The 19,064-nt window shown below is 48.5% G+C and overlaps 2 protein-coding genes across 2 annotated transcripts; both read left to right on the top strand.

The window, feature by feature from the left end:
* The first annotated feature begins 1 nt into the window (after position 1).
* Positions 2-18,623, top strand: LOC129842294 (zinc finger protein 135-like). The gene is made up of 3 exons (XM_055910780.1): positions 2-371; positions 464-523; positions 17,546-18,623. Exons 1-3 carry the CDS (start codon positions 272-274, stop codon positions 18,529-18,531), a joined length of 1,146 nt encoding a protein of 381 aa, XP_055766755.1. The 5' UTR covers positions 2-271; the 3' UTR covers positions 18,532-18,623.
* On the top strand, positions 530-7,749 carry LOC129842295 (histidine-rich glycoprotein-like). The gene is made up of 2 exons (XM_055910781.1): positions 530-6,901; positions 7,107-7,749. The coding sequence occupies exon 1, from the start codon at positions 5,971-5,973 to the stop codon at positions 6,886-6,888; it is 918 nt and encodes a 305-aa protein (XP_055766756.1). The 5' UTR covers positions 530-5,970; the 3' UTR covers positions 6,889-6,901; positions 7,107-7,749.
* Positions 18,624-19,064: the final 441 nt, after the last annotated feature.

The raw sequence follows: 19,064 nt of genomic DNA on the forward strand, positions 1-19,064 counted from the left end.
TACCACAATGCACTGCGCTTAGGGTGTGTCTTAAAATTTGGTCCGGTAAGAAAAGAGGAGAGGAAAGTTTTTTTTAGCAACAATATAACAAGTAACTAGTCTTTCAAGTAGCTAGCTGTTTGTAGAAAGATTTAGGTATAGCCATTGGTTTTCGTTCTACATGGGACTGTGAAATTCGTATAGTTTATCAGCTCCCATAACTAACCGTTGACAGATAGCTAGCTAGCCTAGTACCATAGATGGTAAAAACACAGAACTAGCTACAGCAGAGATGGTATCAATCAACCCAGTGGACTCTGATCCGGTACTCGGGATCAACGTTGTGGTGAAGGATGAAGACGGAGAGGTAGTGGATTATTTAGCTGAACCAAGTAAGTTTTAATGGATCCATGTAGCTAAACTGTATGTTCTTGTGATATTATTTATTGTTATAGCCTATGTGTTTTTATTCTGTTTAAAATAGGGCTGTCCTGGTGTGTGAAAGAGGAACAAGAAGAGGTACCGTGTCACCTAGGAGAAGTCGGTAAGTCTGATTAGGTGATAAGAGAGATCGATATTTATGGCGTATTTTAGTAGGCACTAAAGCCGGTGGCGGCTAGGCGAACCGAACGAGTGTACTCGCATGGTCCCTAAATTGACGTTCGCTTGAAAAACAAAAAAATAAGGGGGGAAGCGGCAATTTTACCCATGAACAGTAGAGGGCGGTGAGCTGGTAATAGCCATCTTCGGCCAAACAAGGAAGTGACAACAACAAAACAAGGAAGAAATGCGCTGGAGAATATAAACAAAGATTTTTTTATAACTAAACCAAGATAGACTACATACTGTCGTTTCCAAAGGGAACAAATTAGTCATTGTGGGCAGAGCCAAGCACGAGCCAAAGAGATCCTATTGGCGTGTTCTGGCATGCATCTGCATATTTCCGTTAGGGAACGCCTACTCTGATGTGTGCTATAACTCAATTCTCTTTTGCACTCCTCCTAAGCAACGCTATTGTTTAAAAACATTTTCAAATGGTAAAGTCTACAAAACGTAGTCCACTCTGTTCATAACATATTCTAGTTTTGGGAACAGAAAACTGTATTGACATCAAATGTTTAATTGATGAGAAAATGTGCAGAATCTAGGTCAAAATCCATCTCATTCGTCTTCACTGGCCGCAGATGCTTGACATCTATACATCCGGTGGAATATATGTCTCATTGTTCAATCTGTGATATAGTAGTGTACACAGAGAGACACTTGACTGGCGAGATAATGGAAGGTGTGCGAATTGCCCAGGATCTACTAGATTTGATGTACATAGCAACACTTATAATAGGGATCTACTATCAATCACTCAAATGTATTTATATAGCCCTTCTTACATCAGCTGATATCTCGAAGTGCTGTACAGAAACCCAGCCTAAAACCCCAAACGGCAAGCAATGCAGGTATAGAAGCACAGCGGCTAGGAAAAACTCCCTAGAAAGGCCAAAACCTAGGAAGAAACCTAGAGAGGAACCAGGCTATGAGGGGTGGCCAGTCCTCTTCTGGCTGTGCCGGGTGGAGATTATAACAGAACATGGCCAAGATGTTCATAGATGACCAGCAGGGTCAAATAATAATAATCACAGTAGTTTTCGAGGGTGCAACAGTTCAGCACCTCAGGAGTAAATGTCAGTTGAGTATCTCTACCGCCCCTGCTGTCTCTAGAGAGTTGAAAACAGCAGGTCTGGGACAGGTAGCACGTCCGGTGAACAGGTCAGGGTTCCATAGCCGCAGGCAGAACAGTTGAAACTGGAGCAGCAGCACGGCCAGGTGGACTGGGGACAGCAAGGAGTCATCAGGCCAGGTAGTCCTGAGGCATGGTCCTAGGGCTCAGGTCCTCCGAGAGAAAGAATTAGAGAGAGCATACTTAAATTCACATAGGACACTGGATAAGACAGGAGAAATACTCCAGATATAACAGACTGACCCTAGCCCCCCGAGACACAAACTACTGCAGCATAAATACTGGAGGCTGAGACAGGAGGGGTCAGGAGACACTGTGGCCCTGTCCGACTTTACACCGGGACTGCCAACATGGCAGGATATAACGCCACCCACTTTGCCAAAGCACAGCCCCCACACCACTAGAGGGATATCTTCAACCACCAACTTACCATCCTGAGACCAGGCAGAGTATAGCCCACAAAGATCTCCGCCACGGCACAACCCAAGGGGGGGCGCCAACCCGGACAGGAAGGTCACGTCAGTGACTCAACCCACTCATGTGAAGCACCCCTCTTAGGAATGGCATGGAAGAGCACCAGTAAGCCAGTGACTCAGCCCCTGTAATAGGGTTAGAGGCAGAGAATCCCAGTGGAGAGAGGGGTACTGGCCAGGCAGAGACAGCAAGGGCGGTTCGTTGCTCCAGAGCCTTTCCGTTCACCTTCACACTCCTGGGCCAGACTACACTCAATCACAAGACCTACTGAAGAGATGAGTCTTCAATAAAGACTTAAAAGTTGAGACAGAGTCTGCGTCTCTCACATGGATAGGCAGACCATTCCATAAAAATTGAGCTCTATAGGAGAAAGCCCTGCCTCCAACTGTTTGCTTAGAAATTCTAGGGACAGTAAGGAGGCCTGCATCTTGTGACCGTAGCGTACGTGTAGGTATGTACAGCAGGACCAAATCGGAAAGATAGGTAGGAGCAAGCCCATGTAATGCTTTGTAGGTTAGCAGTAAAACCTTGAAATCAGCCCTTGCCTTAACAGGAAGCCAGTGTAGAGAGGCTAACACTGGAGTAATATGATCAAATTTTGGGGTTCTAGTCAAGATTCTAGCAGCCGTATTTAGCAGTAACTGAAGTTTATTTAGTGCTTTATCCGGGTAGCTGGAAAGTAGAGCATTGCAGTAGTCTAATCTAGAAGTGACAAAAGCATGGATACATTTTTCTGAATCATTTTTGGCCAGAAAATGTCTGATTTTTGCAATGTTACGTAGATGGAAAAAAGCTGTCCTTGAAACAGTCTTGATATGTTCGTCAAAAGAGAGATCAGGGTCCAGAGTAACGCCGAGGTCCTTCAGTTTTATTTGAGACGACTGTACAACCATCAAGATTAATTGTCAGATCCAACAGAAGATCTCTTTGTTTCTTGGGACCTAGAACAAGCATCTCTGTTTTGTCTGAGTTTAAAAGTAAAACATTTGCCACCATCCACTTCCTTATGTCTGAAACACAAGCTTCCAGGGAGGGCAATTTTGGTGCCTCACCATGTTTTATCGAAATGTACAGCTGTGTGTCATCCGCATAGCAGTGAAAGTTAACATTATGTCTCCGAATCACATCACCAAGAGGTAAAACAGATAGTGAAAACAATAGCGGTCCTAAAATGGAACCTGATTTGATGTACTAGAATACTAGATCTGTTGTACCTAGCAAAACGCATAATAGGGATCTACTAGATTTGTTGTACCTAGCAACACGCATAATAGGGATCTACTAGATTTGAGGTACCTAGCAACACGCATAATAGGGATCTACTAGATTTGTTGTACCTAGCAACACGCATAATAGGGATCTACTAGATTTGAGGTACCTAGCAACATGCATAATAGGGATCTACTAGATTTGAGGTACCTAGCAACACATATAAAGACTAAGATGGCGCCAAAGAATATGGCTGACGTTTTACATTCTCCCAACCAGTTGTGCTATTTTGTTAATTTTTTTGTATTTTGTTTAACTTATTTTTTAACTTATTGTGTACATAATGTTGCTGCTACCGTCTCTTATGACTGAAAATAACTTCTGGACATCAGAACAGCGATTACTCACCGCGGACTAGAATAAACATTTTCCTCTAACGAGTCAGACGAGAAGGATATCCTGCTTTCACTGGAACAGGCCCAGACCCCCGCCTTTTTCGAGCGAGTAAACTCCCACTGCCATCCGTTCTTGCTAACGTGCAATCATTGGAAAATAAAAGTGATGACCTACAATTTAAGATTATCTTACCCACGGGACATTAAAAACTGTAACATCTTATGTTTCACCGAGAGGTGGCTGAACGAAGACACGGACAATATAGATCTAGCGGGATTTTCCATGAACCGGCAGAACAGAGACGCTACCTCTGGTAAGACGAGGGGTGTGTGTCTATTTGTCAGTAACAGCTGGTGCGCGATGTCTAACATTAAAGAAGTCTCAAGGTATTGCTCTCCTGAGGTAGAGTACCTCATGATAAACTATAGACCACATATCTACCAAGAGAGTTCTCATCTATATTATTTGTAGCCGTCTATTTACCACTACAGACCGATGCTGGCACTAAGACCGCTCTCAACCAACTCTATAAGGCCATAAGCAAAGAAGAAAATCCTCACCCAGAAGCGGCGCTCCTAGTGGCTGGGGACTTGTTGGATGTGGCAAGGCTTGAAAACTATTATGGTCTACAAAGGGAAACTAAGACACGAGCTGCCCAGTTACGCGAGCCTATCAGGCAAGCTAAATGCCTTTTATGCTCACTTCGAGGCAAGCAACACTGAAGCATGCACGAGAGCACCAGCTGTTCTGAATAACTGTGTGATAACGCTCTCAGTAACCGATGTGAACAAAACCTTTAAACAGGTCAACATTCACAAAGCCGCTGGGCCAGACAGATTACCAGACCCATAGTGCCTACCAAGCTCATTTCTAAGCTAAGGACTCTAGGACTAAACACCTCCCTCTGCATCTGGATCCTGGACCTCCTGACGGGCCGCCCCCAAGTGGTAAGAGTAGGCAACAACAGTTCTGCCACGCTGATCCTTGAAACTGGGGCCCCTCAGGGGTGTGTACTTAGTCCCCTTCTGTACTCCCATTTCACCCACGACTGCGTGGCCAAACACGACTCCAACACCATTAAGTTTGCTGACGACACAACAGTGGTAGGCCTGATCACCGACAATGATGAGACAGCCTATAGGGAGGAGGTCAGAGAACTGGCAGTGTGGTGCCAGGACGACAACCTCTCCCTCAATGTGAGCAAGAAGAAGGAGGTGATCGTGGAATACAGGAAAAGGCGGGCCGAACACGCCCCCATTAATATCAACGGGCTGTAGTGGAGCGGGTTGAGAGTTTCAAGTTCCTTGGTGTCCACATCACCAACAAACTATCATGGTCCAAACACACCAAGACAGTCGTGAAGAGGGCACGACAAAACCTTTTCACCCTCAGGAGACTGAAAAAATTTGGCATGGGTCCTCAGATCCTCAAAAAGGTTCTACAGCTGCACCATCGAGAGCATCCTGACTGGTTGCGTCACCGCCTGGTATGGCAACTTCTCTGCATCTGACCGCAAGGCGTTACAGAGGGTAGTGCGTACGGCCCAGTACATCACTAGGACCAAGCTTCCTGCCATCCAGGACCTACAGTATATAATAGGCGGTATCAGAGGAAAGCCCATAAAATTGTCAGAGACTCCAGTCACCCAAGTCATAGACTGTTTTTCTCTGCTGCTGCACGGCAAGCGGTACCGGAGCGCCAAGTCTAGGACCAAAAGGTTCCTTAACAGCTTCTATCCACAGGCCATAAGACTTCAGAACAATTCATTAAATCGCCACTGGACAATTTACACTGACCCCCCCCAACCCCAAATGATGGGCCCCTTTTGTACACTGCTGCTACTTGCTGTTTATTATCTATGCATAGTCACTTCACCCCTACCTACATGTAAAATTACCTGAACTAACCTGTACCCCCGCACACTGAGTCGGTACCGGTACCCCTGCACACTGAGTCGGTACCGGTACCCCCTGTATATAGCCTCGTTATTCTTATTGTGTTACTTTTTATTATTACTTTTTATTTTAGTCTACTTGGTAAATATTTTCTTAACTCTTCCTGCACTGTTGGTTAAGGGCTTGTAAGTAAACATTTCACGGTAAGGTCTACACTTATTGTATTCGGTGCATGTGACAAATAAAGTTTTGATTTGATATAATAGGGATCTACTAGATCTGATGTACCTAGCAGCACACATAATAGGCCAGATACGTAGACAGAGAAGATGCCCGCTACAGGTTCATAATGGTGGATGTAGGGGCGTACGGCCGACAGAGCAATGGTGGAGGCATTCAATAATTATTTTGGGTCTAAACTGCTGCAGAAGACCCTTGATTTACCACCGCCAGCTGTCCTGCCAGTACCACCACCAGTACCACCACCAGTACCACAACCAGTACCAGTACCACCACCAGTACCACCACCAGTACCAGTACCACCACCAGTACCACCAGTACCAGTACCACCACCAGTACCACCACCAGTACCACCACCAGTACCAGTACCAGTACCACCACCACCAGTACCACCACCAGTACCAGCACCAGTACCACCACCAGTACCAGTACCAGTACCACCACCAGTACCAGTACCACCACCAGTACCAGTACCACCACCAGTACCACCACCAGTACCAGTACCACCACCAGTACCAGTACCACCACCAGTACCACCACCAGTACCAGTACCACCACCAGTACCAGTACCACCACCAGTACCACCAGTACCAGTACCACCACCAGTACCACCACCAGTACCACCACCAGTACCAGTACCAGTACCACCACCACCAGTACCAGCACCAGTACCAGTACCAGTACCAGTACCACCACCAGTACCAGTACCACCACCAGTACCAGTACCACCACCAGTACCACCACCAGTACCAGTACCACCACCAGTACCAGTACCACCACCAGTACCACCACCAGTACCACCACCACCACCACCAGTACCACCACCAGTACCACCAGTACCACCACCAGTACCACCACCAGTACCAGTACCACCACCAGTACCAGTACCAGTACCACCACCAGTACCACAACGACACTTCCTCGTGTTTCCCTGGGAGATGCAGCTTTCCCTCCACATGAGAACCTCATCCAGGTATGTTGATTATAGAATGTTACAATCAATGTCACTTTTTCTGTTTCTAATTGCCCTTGTTACTGCATATATGCACCTCTATGAGAAATGCCATTTTATCAAGGCTTTTGGAATATGGTTTCTGGAAAATTGTATATTTAAAAAAATATATATTAAAATGCATCTCAGACATGTATGTATCTGCCATATATCCTCTCATTCACAGGTGTCTCAATAAACCTGGAGGTACCTTGAACCATCACCACTCTCGTTCTCGTAGTCAGAGAATGCATTTGGCATTATGGCTTCGATGAGGATTCTTGGTCGTCCAATCGAGTGTACCCCTGAAAAAGGCCTCCACAACGACCTGTCTTCCATGGAACATTGCTGCTATAACAGCCTCCACTCTTCTGGGAAGGCTTTCCACTAGATGTTGGAACATTGCTGCTATGACAGCCTCCACTCTTCTGGGAAGGCTTTCCACTAGATGTTGGAACATTGCTGCTATAACAGCCTCCACTCTTCTGGGAAGGCTTTCCACTAGATGTTGGAACATTGCTGCTATAACAGCCTCCACTCTTCTGGGAAGGCTTTCCACTAGATGTTGGAACATTGCTGCTATAACAGCCTCCACTCTTCTGGGAAGGCTTTCCACTAGATGTTGTAACATTGCTGCTATAACAGCCTCCACTCTTCTGGGAAGGCTTTCCACTAGATGTTGGAACATTGCTGCTATAACAGCCTCCACTCTTCTGGGAAGGCTTTCCACTAGATGTTGGAACATTGCTGCTATAACAGCCTCCACTCTTCTGGGAAGGCTTTCCACTAGATGTTGGAACATTGCTGCTATAACAGCCTCCACTCTTCTGGGAAGGCTTTCCACTAGATGTTGGACCATTGCTGCTATAACAGCCTCCACTCTTCTGGGAAGGCTTTCCACTAGATGTTGGAACATTGCTGCTATAACAGCCTCCACTCTTCTGGGAAGGCTTTCCACTAGTTGTTGGAACATTGCTGCTAAAACAGCCTCCACTCTTCAGGGAAGGCTTTCCACTAGATGTTGGAACATTGCTGCTATAACAGCCTCCACTCTTCTGGGAAGGCTTTCCACTAGATGTTGGAACATTGCTGCTATAACAGCCTCCTCTCTTCTGGGAAGGCTTTCCACTAGATGTTGGAACATTGCTGCTATAACAGCCTCCACTCTTCTGGGAAGACTTTCCACTAGATGTTGGAACATTGCTGCTATAACAGCCTCCACTCTTCTGGGAAGGCTTTCCACTAGATGTTGGAACATTGCTGCTATAACAGCCTCCACTCTTCTGGGAAGGCTTTCCACTAGATGTTGGAACATTGCTGCTATAACAGCCTCCACTCTTCTGGGAAGGCTTTCCACTAGATGTTGGAACATTGCTGCTATAACAGCCTCCACTCTTCTGGGAAGGCTTTCCACTAGATGTTGGAACATTGCTGCTATAACATCCTCCACTCTTCTGGGAAGGCTTTCCACTAGATGTTGGAACATTGCTGCTATAACAGCCTCCACTCTTCTGGGAAGGCGTTCCACTAGATGTTGGAACATTGCTGCTATAACAGCCTCCACTCTTCTGGGAAGGCTTTCCACTAGATGTTGAAACATTGCTGCTATAACAGCCTCCACTCTTCTGGGAAGGCTTTCCACTAGATGTTGGAACATTGCTGCTATAACAGCCTCCACTCTTCTGGGAAGGCTTTCCACCAGATGCTGGAACATTGCTGCTATAACAGCCTCCACTCTTCTGGGAAGGCTTTCCACTAGATGTTGGAACATTGCTGTAATAACAGCCTCCACTCTTCTGGGAAGGCTTTCCACTAGATGTTGGAACATTGCTGCTATAACAGCCTCCACTCTTCTGGGAAGGATTTCCACTAGATGTTGGAACATTGCTGCTATAACAGCCTCCACTCTTCTGGGAAGGCTTTCCACTAGATGTTGGAACATTTCTGCAGGGATTTGTTTCCATTCAGCCAGAGCATTAGTGAGGTGGGGCACTGAGGCCTCACAGTCAGCGTTCCAATTCATCACATTTGCTGACAACCCGCCAACCCCCCCGGACGTTGCCATGGCAAGAAGCCAGGGTTAGAAGAGGACAACTCAACCCAAGGCCAGCCAATCAGAACAGGCCTTTGTTTGGACTGCTCACACACACTCCTCAATGGACGCACTGTGAATGAAAGTACTTTGTACTAAAATGTAGAGTTTTAATCTTGTTAATAAATTGAAACCTGATTTTCTGGGACGTCTCAGTGTGCAGTAATTTAGATTAGATTGAACTTCACCATCAGTAGAAGAAAGCCTGTAAGGTCTGTGGCTCACAGCTCTTCTCTACGTTGTCAGAACTTGATGTCCAAATAGAATGCATTGAAACACCTTGTATTGAGATGAAATGCCAACAGAGAACACTTTTCCGGCCCACTAATAAACCTCCATTCTTGCTTCTGAAAGTACTAAAGTGTCTGCTGAGAACAGACATGTAAACAAGTGTTTATGGAAGAAAAATTTGTCAGAGTGTACTTACAAATATTAGGTTGGGTGAGAGTTCATCCATGAAATCAGCTATAGGACCTGGTGGAGTGGATGAGCAGAGGTGGGACATTAGGAGTGTCTGGGGAACAGTGTACATGGAGAGGAGAGGAGGAGGGGGGACATTAGGAGTGTCTGGGGAACAGTGTACATGGAGAGGAGGGGGGACATTAGGAGTGTCTGGGGAACAGTGTACATGGAGAGGAGAGGAGGAGGGGGGACATTAGGAGTGTCTGGGGAACAGTGTACATGGAGAGGAGAGGAGGAGGGGGGACATTAGGAGTGTCTGGGGAACAGTGTACATGAGGAGGGGGGACATTAGGAGTGTCTGGGGAACAGTGTTCATGGAGAGGAGGAGGGGGGGCATTAGGAGTGTCTGGGGAACAGTGTACATGGAGAGGAGAGGAGGAGGGGGGACATTAGGAGTGTCTGGGGAACAGTGTACATGGTGAGGAGGGGGGACATTAGGAGTGTCTCGGGAACAGTGTACATGGTGTGGAGGGGGGGGACATGAGGAGTGTCTGGGGAACAGTGTACATGGAGAGGAGGGGGGAAATTAGGAGTGTCTGGGGAACAGTGTACATGGTGAGGAGGGGGGACATGAGGAGTGTCTGGGGAACAGTGTACATGGAGAGGAGGGGGGACATTAGGAGTGTCTGGGGAACAGTGTACATGGTGAGGAGGGGGACATTAGGAGTGTCTGGGGAACAGTGTACATGGAGAGGAGGGGGGGGACATTAGGAGTGTCTGGGGAACAGTGTACATGGAGAGGAGGGGGGACATTAGGAGTGTCTGGGGAACAGTGTACATGGAGAGGAGAGGAGGAGGGGGGACATTAGGAGTGTCTGGGGAACAGTGTACATGGAGAGGAGGGGGGGCATGAGGAGTGTCTGGGGAACAGTGTACATGGAGAGGAGGAGGGGCATGAGGAGTGTCTGGGGAACAGTGTACATGGAGAGGAGAGGAGGAGGGGGGACATTAGGAGTGTCTGGGGAACAGTGTACATGGTGAGGAGGGGGGACATTAGGAGTGTCTGGGGAACAGTGTACATGGAGAGGAGAGGAGGGGGGACATGAGGAGTGTCTGGGGAACAGTGTACATGGAGAGGAGGGGGGACATTAGGAGTGTCTGGGGAACAGTGTACATGGTGAGGAGGTGGGACATTAGGAGTGTCTGGGGAACAGTGTACATGGAGAGGAGGGGGGACATGAGGAGTGTCTGGGGAACAGTGTACATGGAGAGGAGGGGGGACATTAGGAGTGTCTGGGGAACAGTGTACATGGTGAGGAGAGGAGGAGGGGGGGCATTAGGAGTGTCTGGGGAACAGTGTACATGGAGAGGAGAGGAGAGGAGTAGGGGGGACATTAGGAGTGTTTGGGGAACAGTGTACATGGTGTGGAGGGGGGGGACATGAGGAGTGTCTGGGGAACAGTGTACATGGAGAGGAGGGGGGAAATTAGGAGTGTCTGGGGAACAGTGTACATGGTGAGGAGGGGGGACATGAGGAGTGTCTGGGGAACAGTGTACATGGAGAGGAGAAGAGGGGGGACATTAGGGGTGTCTGGGGAACAGTGTACATGGAGAGGAGGGGGGACATTAGGAGTGTCTGGGGAACAGTGTACATGGAGAGGAGGGGGGGGGGCATTAGGAGTGTCTGGGGAACAGTGTACATGGAGAGGAGGGGGGACATTAGGAGTGTCTGGGGAACAGTGTACATGGAGAGGAGGGGGGGCATTAGGAGTGTCTGGGGAACAGTGTACATGGAGAGGAGAAGAGGGGGGACATTAGGAGTGTCTGGGGAACAGTGTACATGGAGAGGAGGGGGGACATTAGGAGTGTCTGGGGAACAGTGTACATGGTGAGGAGGGGGGGCATTAGGAGTGTCTGGGAACAGTGTACATGGAGAGGAGAGGAGGGGGGACATTAGGAGTGTCTGGGGAACAGTGTACATGGTGAGGAGGAGAGGAGGGGGGACATGAGTGTCTGGGGAACAGTGTACATGGTGAGGAGGGGGGACATTAGGAGTGTCTGGGGAACAGTGTACATGGAGAGGAGGGGGGACATTAGGAGTGTCTGGGGAACAGTGTACATGGAGAGGAGGGGGGACATTAGGAGTGTCTGGGGAACAGTGTACATGGAGAGGAGGGGGGACATTAGGAGTGTCTGGGGAACAGTGTACATGGTGAGGAGAGGAGAGGAGGAGGGGGGACATGAGGAGTGTCTGGGGAACAGTGTACATGGAGAGGAGGGGGGACATTAGGAGTGTCTGGGGAACGGTGTACATGGAGAGGAGAGGAGGAGGGGGGACATTAGGAGTGTCTGGGGAACAGTGTACATGGAGAGGAGGGGGGGCATGAGGAGTGTCTGGGGAACAGTGTACATGGAGAGGAGAGGAGAGGAGGAGGGGGGACATTAGGAGTGTCTGGGGAACAGTGTACATGGAGAGGAGAGGAGGAGGGGGGACATTAGGAGTGTCTGGGGAACAGTGTACATGGAGAGGAGGGGGGGCATGAGGAGTGTCTGGGGAACAGTGTACATGGAGAGGAGGGGGGGCATGAGGAGTGTCTGGGGAACAGTGTACATGGAGAGGAGAGGAGGAGGGGGGACATTAGGAGTGTCTGGGGAACAGTGTACATGGTGAGGAGGGGGGACATTAGGAGTGTCTGGGGAACAGTGTACATGGAGAGGAGAGGAGGGGGGACATGAGGAGTGTCTGGGGAACAGTGTACATGGAGAGGAGGGGGGACATTAGGAGTGTCTGGGGAACAGTGTACATGGTGAGGAGGGGGGACATTAGGAGTGTCTGGGGAACAGTGTACATGGAGAGGAGGGGGGACATTAGGAGTGTCTGGGGAACAGTGTACATGGTGAAGAGGGGGGACATTAGGAGTGTCTGGGGAACAGTGTACATGGAGAGGAGGGGGGGGACATTAGGAGTGTCTGGGGAACAGTGTACATGGAGAGGAGGGGGGACATGAGGAGTGTCTGGGGAACAGTGTACATGGTGAGGAGGGGGGACATGAGGAGTGTCTGGGGAACAGTGTATATGGAGAGGAGGGGGGACATTAGGAGTGTCTGGGGAACAGTGTACATGGAGAGGAGGGGGGACATGAGGAGTGTCTGGGGAACAGTGTACATGGTGAGGAGGGGGGACATGAGGAGTGTCTGGGGAACAGTGTATATGGAGAGGAGGGGGGACATTAGGAGTGTCTGGGGAACAGTGTACATGGTGAGGAGGGGGGACATTAGGAGTGTCTGGGGAACAGTGTACATAGAGAGGAGAGGGGACATTAGGAGTGTCTGGGGAACAGTGTACATGGAGAGGAGGAGGGGGGACATTAGGAGTGTCTGGGGAACAGTGTACATGGAGAGGAGGAGGGGGGACATTAGGAGTGTCTGGGGAACAGTGTACATGGAGAGGAGGGGGGACATGAGGAGTGTCTGGGGAACAGTGTACATGGTGAGGAGGGGGGACATGAGGAGTGTCTGGGGAACAGTGTATATGGAGAGGAGGGGGGACATTAGGAGTGTCTGGGGAACAGTGTACATGGTGAGGAGGGGGGACATTAGGAGTGTCTGGGGAACAGTGTACATAGAGAGGAGAGGGGACATTAGGAGTGTCTGGGGAACAGTGTACATGGAGAGGAGGAGGGGGGACATTAGGAGTGTCTGGGGAACAGTGTACATGGAGAGGAGGAGGGGGGACATTAGGAGTGTCTGGGGAACAGTGTACATGGAGAGGAGGAGAGGAGGGGGACATTAGGAGTGTCAGGGGAACCGTGTACATGGTGAGGAGGGGGGACATTAGGAGTGTCTGGGGAACAGTGTACATGGTGAGGAGAGGAGGGGGGACATTAGGAGTGTCTGGGGAACAGTGTACATGGTGAGGAGGGGGGACATTAGGAGTGTCTGGGGAACAGTGTACATGGAGAGGAGAGGGGACATGAGGAGTGTCTGGGGAACAGTGTACATGGAGAGGAGAGGGGACATGAGGAGTGTCTGGGGAACAGTGTACATGGTGAGGAGGGGGGGCATTAGGAGTGTCTGGGGAACAGTGTACATGGAGAGGAGAGGAGGGGGGACATTAGGAGTGGCTGGGGAACAGTGTACATGGTGAGGAGGGGGGGGGAGCATTAGGAGTGTCTGGGGAACAGTGTACATGGAGAGGAGGGGGGGCATTAGGAGTGTCTGGGGAACAGTGTACATGGTGAGGAGGGGGGACATTAGGAGTGTCTGGGGAACAGTGTACATGGAGAGGAGGGGGGACATTAGGAGTGTCTGGGGAACAGTGTACATGGTGAGGAGGAGAGGAGGGGGACATTAGGAGTGTCTGGGGAACAGTGTACATGGAGAGGAGGGGGTACATTAGGAGTGTCTGGGGAACAGTGTACATGGAGAGGAGGGGGGACATTAGGAGTGTCTGGGGAACAGTGTACATGGAGAGGAGAGGAGAGGAGAGGAGGAGGGGGGACATTAGGAGTGTCTGGGGAACAGTGTACATGGAGAGGAGAGGAGAGGAGAGGAGGAGGGGGGACATTAGGAGTGTCTGGGGAACAGTGTACATGGAGAGGAGGAGGGGGGACATTAGGAGTGTCTGGGGAACAGTGTACATGGAGAGGAGAGGAGGAGGGGGGACATTAGGAGTGTCTGGGGAACAGTGTACATGGAGAGGAGGGGGGGCATTAGGAGTGTCTGGGGAACAGTGTACATGGAGAGGAGAGGAGGAGGGGGGACATTAGGAGTGTCTGGGGAACAGTGTACATGGAGAGGAGGGGGGACATGAGGAGTGTCTGGGGAACAGTGTACATGGAGAGGAGAGGAGAGGAGGAGGGACATTAGGAGTGTCTGGGGAACAGTGTACATGGTGAGGAGAGGAGAGGGGACATTAGGAGTGTCTGGTGAACAGTGTACATGGTGAGGAGGAGAGGAGGGGGGACATTAGGAGTGTCTGGGGAACAGTGTACATGGAGAGGAGGGGGGACATGAGGAGTGTCTGGGGAACAGTGTACATGGAGAGGAGAGGAGAGGAGGAAGGACATTAGGAGTGTCTGGGGAACAGTGTACATGGTGAGGAGAGGAGAGGGGACATTAGGAGTGTCTGGGGAACAGTGTACATGGAGAGGAGAGGAGGGGGGACATTAGGAGTGTCTGGGGAACAGTGTACATGGTGAGGAGGAGAGGAGGGGGGACATTAGGAGTGTCTGGGGAACAGTGTACATGGAGATGAGAGGAGGGGGGACATTAGGAGTGTCTGGGGAACAGTGTACATGGAGAGGAGAGGTGGGGGGACATGAGGAGTGTCTGGGGAACAGTGTACATGGTGAGGAGGGGAGGAGGGGGGGGGGGCATTAGGAGTGTCTGGGGAACAGTGTACATGGAGATATGTTTTGTATAAAGTGTGTGATAGTGTTGTACACGCTAATTAAAAGCTTTGTCAACCCTATGTGGTGCCATTATGTCAAAAGGCATCAATGTTGTAGAAGATGTATTTTCATTACCTTGTACAATCAGCCTTTGTATGTTACAATGCTGTTAAAGGTTAATCATGTGCACCTAATTGTGGCAGAGGGACACTGTGACATAAGAAGTAGAGCTGGGATGATAAACCGAAAATATCGACACTGTCCAAAGCGACCATTTTATCGAGGACATTTTACTGATATCGATAACAACGATAGTAGCCTACTACTAGAGGAAGGTTTGAAAAGCCTAAGTCTGCTACTAACACGACAAGTAACATTAAAAGTAGTAGGATTTTAAAATAAAAAGAAAGTAACTGATCCTTATTAATTTTATAAACATATTGTTAAATTTATCATTATTGTTATTATTATTATTATTATTATTGTGATAATTCAGTCAATTTATTGTGATATGGGTTTTGGTCCAGATCACCAAATAAAAGGATATGGGTGTATATTATCTCAGATATTGTCAGAGAAGCCTATAGAAAGGTATACAATGAAATGTTTTTCATAGATTTGATGTCCCTCCTGTTCCATAGGATGTGAAGGGGCAAAAGGAACCCTCCTAGATGCATTGTGGGAAAGCCCGGTTGTGCACCCCCTATGGGACAAAGCCTTATAGTGCATGGGAGATGGCCTTAGTTCCCAGGTGCCTACTGTAGGTCACCAAAGCTGTCGGTTGACATCTGAAATAAGAGGGATTAACCAGACAGACTGTATAATATTATGTTGAGGTCTGAGCCATTTGTTTAAGTCAGTTCAGAACAAATTCTTATTTTACAATGACGGCCTACCTCGTGTTGACGGGAATGGATTAATACATTGGTAAAAACAACATTGTATATAATCATGTTGGCAAAGAGGCCGGAGAAAACCAATACAGACTCCAAGATGAGATGGGAACAATTCCTGTGTTTCCTTAAGGGCACATAACAGAATATCATGAAATCACAGATCATTTATCAGGAAAACATCCCTATGGATTTGTGTTTTGTATTAGTGTTTTCTTGTTTAATACAGGACCAGTCAAAAGTTGACACACCTACTCATTCAAGAGTTATTTTATTTATTTTTTACTATTACTAACTGCACCTTCCTGCCCTGAGAGGAAACAGGAAGTAACATAGGTCACAGCTCAGCACGGGCACCAATATGGTCTATGAAAGATCAGGTGACAACTGGCTACATCTGTTCTCTCCCATACTCACCTTCTGAGGAGTCGTGTTCTCACTCACATGCTCTAGAGACAGGGAGAATATACAGAGAAAATGGACATCATCCACCTGATCACACATAGTTGAGACATCGATGTACAGAACCAGTTTCTTTATTTTTACTATGTTCTACATTGTAGAATAATAGTGAAGACATCAAAACTATGAAATAACACATATGGAATCATGTAGTAACCAAAAAAGTGTTAAACAAATTAAAATGTTATTTTTGAAATTCTTCAAATAGCCACCCTTTGCTTTGACGACAACTTTGCACACTCTTGGCATTCTCTCAACCAGCTTCATGAGGAATGCTTTTTCAACAGTCTTGAAGGAGTTCCCACATATGCTGAGCACTTGTTGGCTGCTTTTCCTTCACTCTGCGGTCCAACTCATCCCAAACCATCTCATTTGGGTTGAGGTCTGGGGATTGTGGAGGCCAGGTCATCTGATGCATCACTCCATCACGCTCCTTCTTGGTCAAATAGCCCTTACACAGTCTGGAGGTGTGTTGGGTCAGTGTCCTGTTGAAAAACAAATGATAGTCCCACTAAGCGCAAATCAGATGGGATGGGCGTATCCCTGCTGAATGCTGTGGTAGCCATGCTGGTTAAGAGTCCCTTGAATTCTAAATTAAACCAGACAGTGTCACCATTAAAGCATCATCACACCTCCTCCTCCATGCTTCACGGTGGGAACCACACATACAAAGATCATCCGTTCACCTACTCTGCGTCTCACAAAGACACGGCGGTTGGAACCAATAATCTCACATTTGGACTCATCAGACCAAAGGACATATTTCCACTGGTCTAATCTTCATTGCTCGTGTTTCTTGGCCCAAGCAAGTCTCATCTTCTTATCGGTGTCCTTTAGTAGTGGTTTCTTTGCAGCAATTCAACCATGAAGGCCTGATTCACGCAGTCGCCTCTGAACATGTTGATGTTGAGATGTGTCTGTTACTTAAAGACACATGCAATTTCTGAGGCTGGTAACTCTAATGAACTTATCCTCTGCAGCAGAGGTAACTCTGGGTCTTCCTTTCCTGTGGCGTTCCTCATGAGAGCCAGTTTCATCATAGCGCTTGATGGTTTTTGCGACTGCACTTGAAGAAACTTTCAAAGCTGTCATCAAGGCAAAGGGTGGCTACTTTGAAGAATCTCAAATATAAAATATATTTTGATTTGTTTAACACTTTTTTTGGTTCCTACATGATTCCATATATGTTATTTCATGGTTTTGATGTCTTTTGACTGGTACTGTATGTTGGTTGTTGTTTTGTGTTTAAAGATGAATTGTTTATACAAAAAAAAAACAATACATGAAATTCCGTAAAGTTTAAAACGAATAAAATATCCTACATTTGAATACAGCACTATGAAAAAATTTTCTAAAGTAATGCTGTTCCCCTCCTGTCCTGCAGGTGGCTGTACAGACCAGGCTATAGACCCTTCAGAATCCCTCCAGGAGAATCAGCAGGGTCACACCACTGAAACCAACTACCCTTGCTTAGCCTGTGGGAAGTATTTCTACAACTCATCAACCCTGCGGAGACACATGCGTACTCACACAGGAGAGAGGCCGTATCACTGCTCTGAGTGTGGGCGGAGCTTCAGTCACTCTGGCAACCTGAGGAGTCATCAGGTGATCCACACAGGAGAGAGACCGTACCACTGTCTGGTCTGTGGCAAGAGCTTCAGTCAGCCAGGAGGCCTGGCCAAGCACCAGAGAACACACACAGGAGAGAAGCCATTCCATTGCACTTTCACAGAGTGCGGCAAGAGTTTCTCCAAGCTAGAACACCTACAGATCCACCACAGGACTCACACAGGAGAGAAGCCTTACCCCTGCTCGGCCTCTGACTGTGGAAGGAGATTCTCCAACTCAGGCCAGCTGATCCAGCACATGCGTACTCACACAGGAGAGAGGCCGTACCACTGTTCAGAGTGTCTGAAGACCTTCTCCCACCCAGGAGCTCTGAAGGACCACCAGAGGATTCACTCAGGAGAGAGACCCTACGTCTGCGCTGTCTCGGCCTGCGGTAAGACGTTTATAAACTCTGGGGCTCTGAAAAAGCACAACCAGACCCACACAGGGGAAAAACCTCACTGCTGCTCTGACTGTGGGAGAGGCTTCTCCCAGCTGGCTCACCTCCAGGCTCATCAGAGGACTCACACAGGGGAAAGACCCTATCATTGCTCCCTTTGTTGGAAGAGCTTTATTCAACAAGGGCATCTGGACAGGCATAGACGCATCCACCTAGCAGCGGACACACCTGAAGATCAGTTATCCCCTAGCGTCAACCCAGATCAGCACATTGGACCGATAGATGATTCACCCGAGGTCTTTGATGAAGAGACTGTGCCAGAACAACCTGTACATCCTGAATTAATGAGGGACCTTGAATGATTGGTTTGATTGCATAATTCCAGACTGTGTCCATTTTTACACTGTTTTTGCTTGTATCTCACTGCTGCATTAAACCATTGGTGTTATTATTCTGTCAAATATCCTGCAATACATGATGGATGGATGGATGGATGTAGGGAGGGAGGGAGGGAGGGAGGGAGGGATGGATGGATGTAGGGAGGGAGGGATGGAGGGATGGATGTAGGGAGGGAGGGAGGGAGGGAGGGAGGGAGGGAGGGAGGGAGGGATGGATGGATGGATGGATGGATGGGAGGGAGGGAGGAATGGAGGGAGGGAGGGAGAGAGAGAGAGGGAGGGAGGGAGGGATGGGATGGAGGGAGGGATGGGTAGGTGGATGGATGGATGGATGGATGGGAGGGAGGGATGGAGGGAGGGAGGGATGGAGGGAGGGAGGGATGGATGGATGGATGGATGGATGGATGGGAGGGAGGGATGGAGGGAGGGAGGGATGGAGGGAGGGAGGGAGGGATGGATGGATGGATGGATGGATGGATGGGAGGGAGGGAGGGATG

Source organism: Salvelinus fontinalis, unplaced genomic scaffold (genome assembly GCF_029448725.1).
Source record: "Salvelinus fontinalis isolate EN_2023a unplaced genomic scaffold, ASM2944872v1 scaffold_0031, whole genome shotgun sequence".
Taxonomy (NCBI): Eukaryota; Metazoa; Chordata; class Actinopteri; order Salmoniformes; family Salmonidae; genus Salvelinus; species Salvelinus fontinalis.

Coding starts and splice junctions, on each gene's coding strand:
- LOC129842294 (XM_055910780.1), top strand. CDS start 272: ATGGTATCAATCAACCCAGTGGACTCTGATCCGGTACTCGGGATCAAC. Junction 372..463: donor GGATTATTTAGCTGAACCAA/GTAAGTTTTAAT, acceptor TGTTTAAAATAG/GGCTGTCCTGGTGTGTGAAA. Junction 524..17,545: donor GTGTCACCTAGGAGAAGTCG/GTAAGTCTGATT, acceptor CCTGTCCTGCAG/GTGGCTGTACAGACCAGGCT.
- LOC129842295 (XM_055910781.1), top strand. CDS start 5,971: ATGTACCTAGCAGCACACATAATAGGCCAGATACGTAGACAGAGAAGA.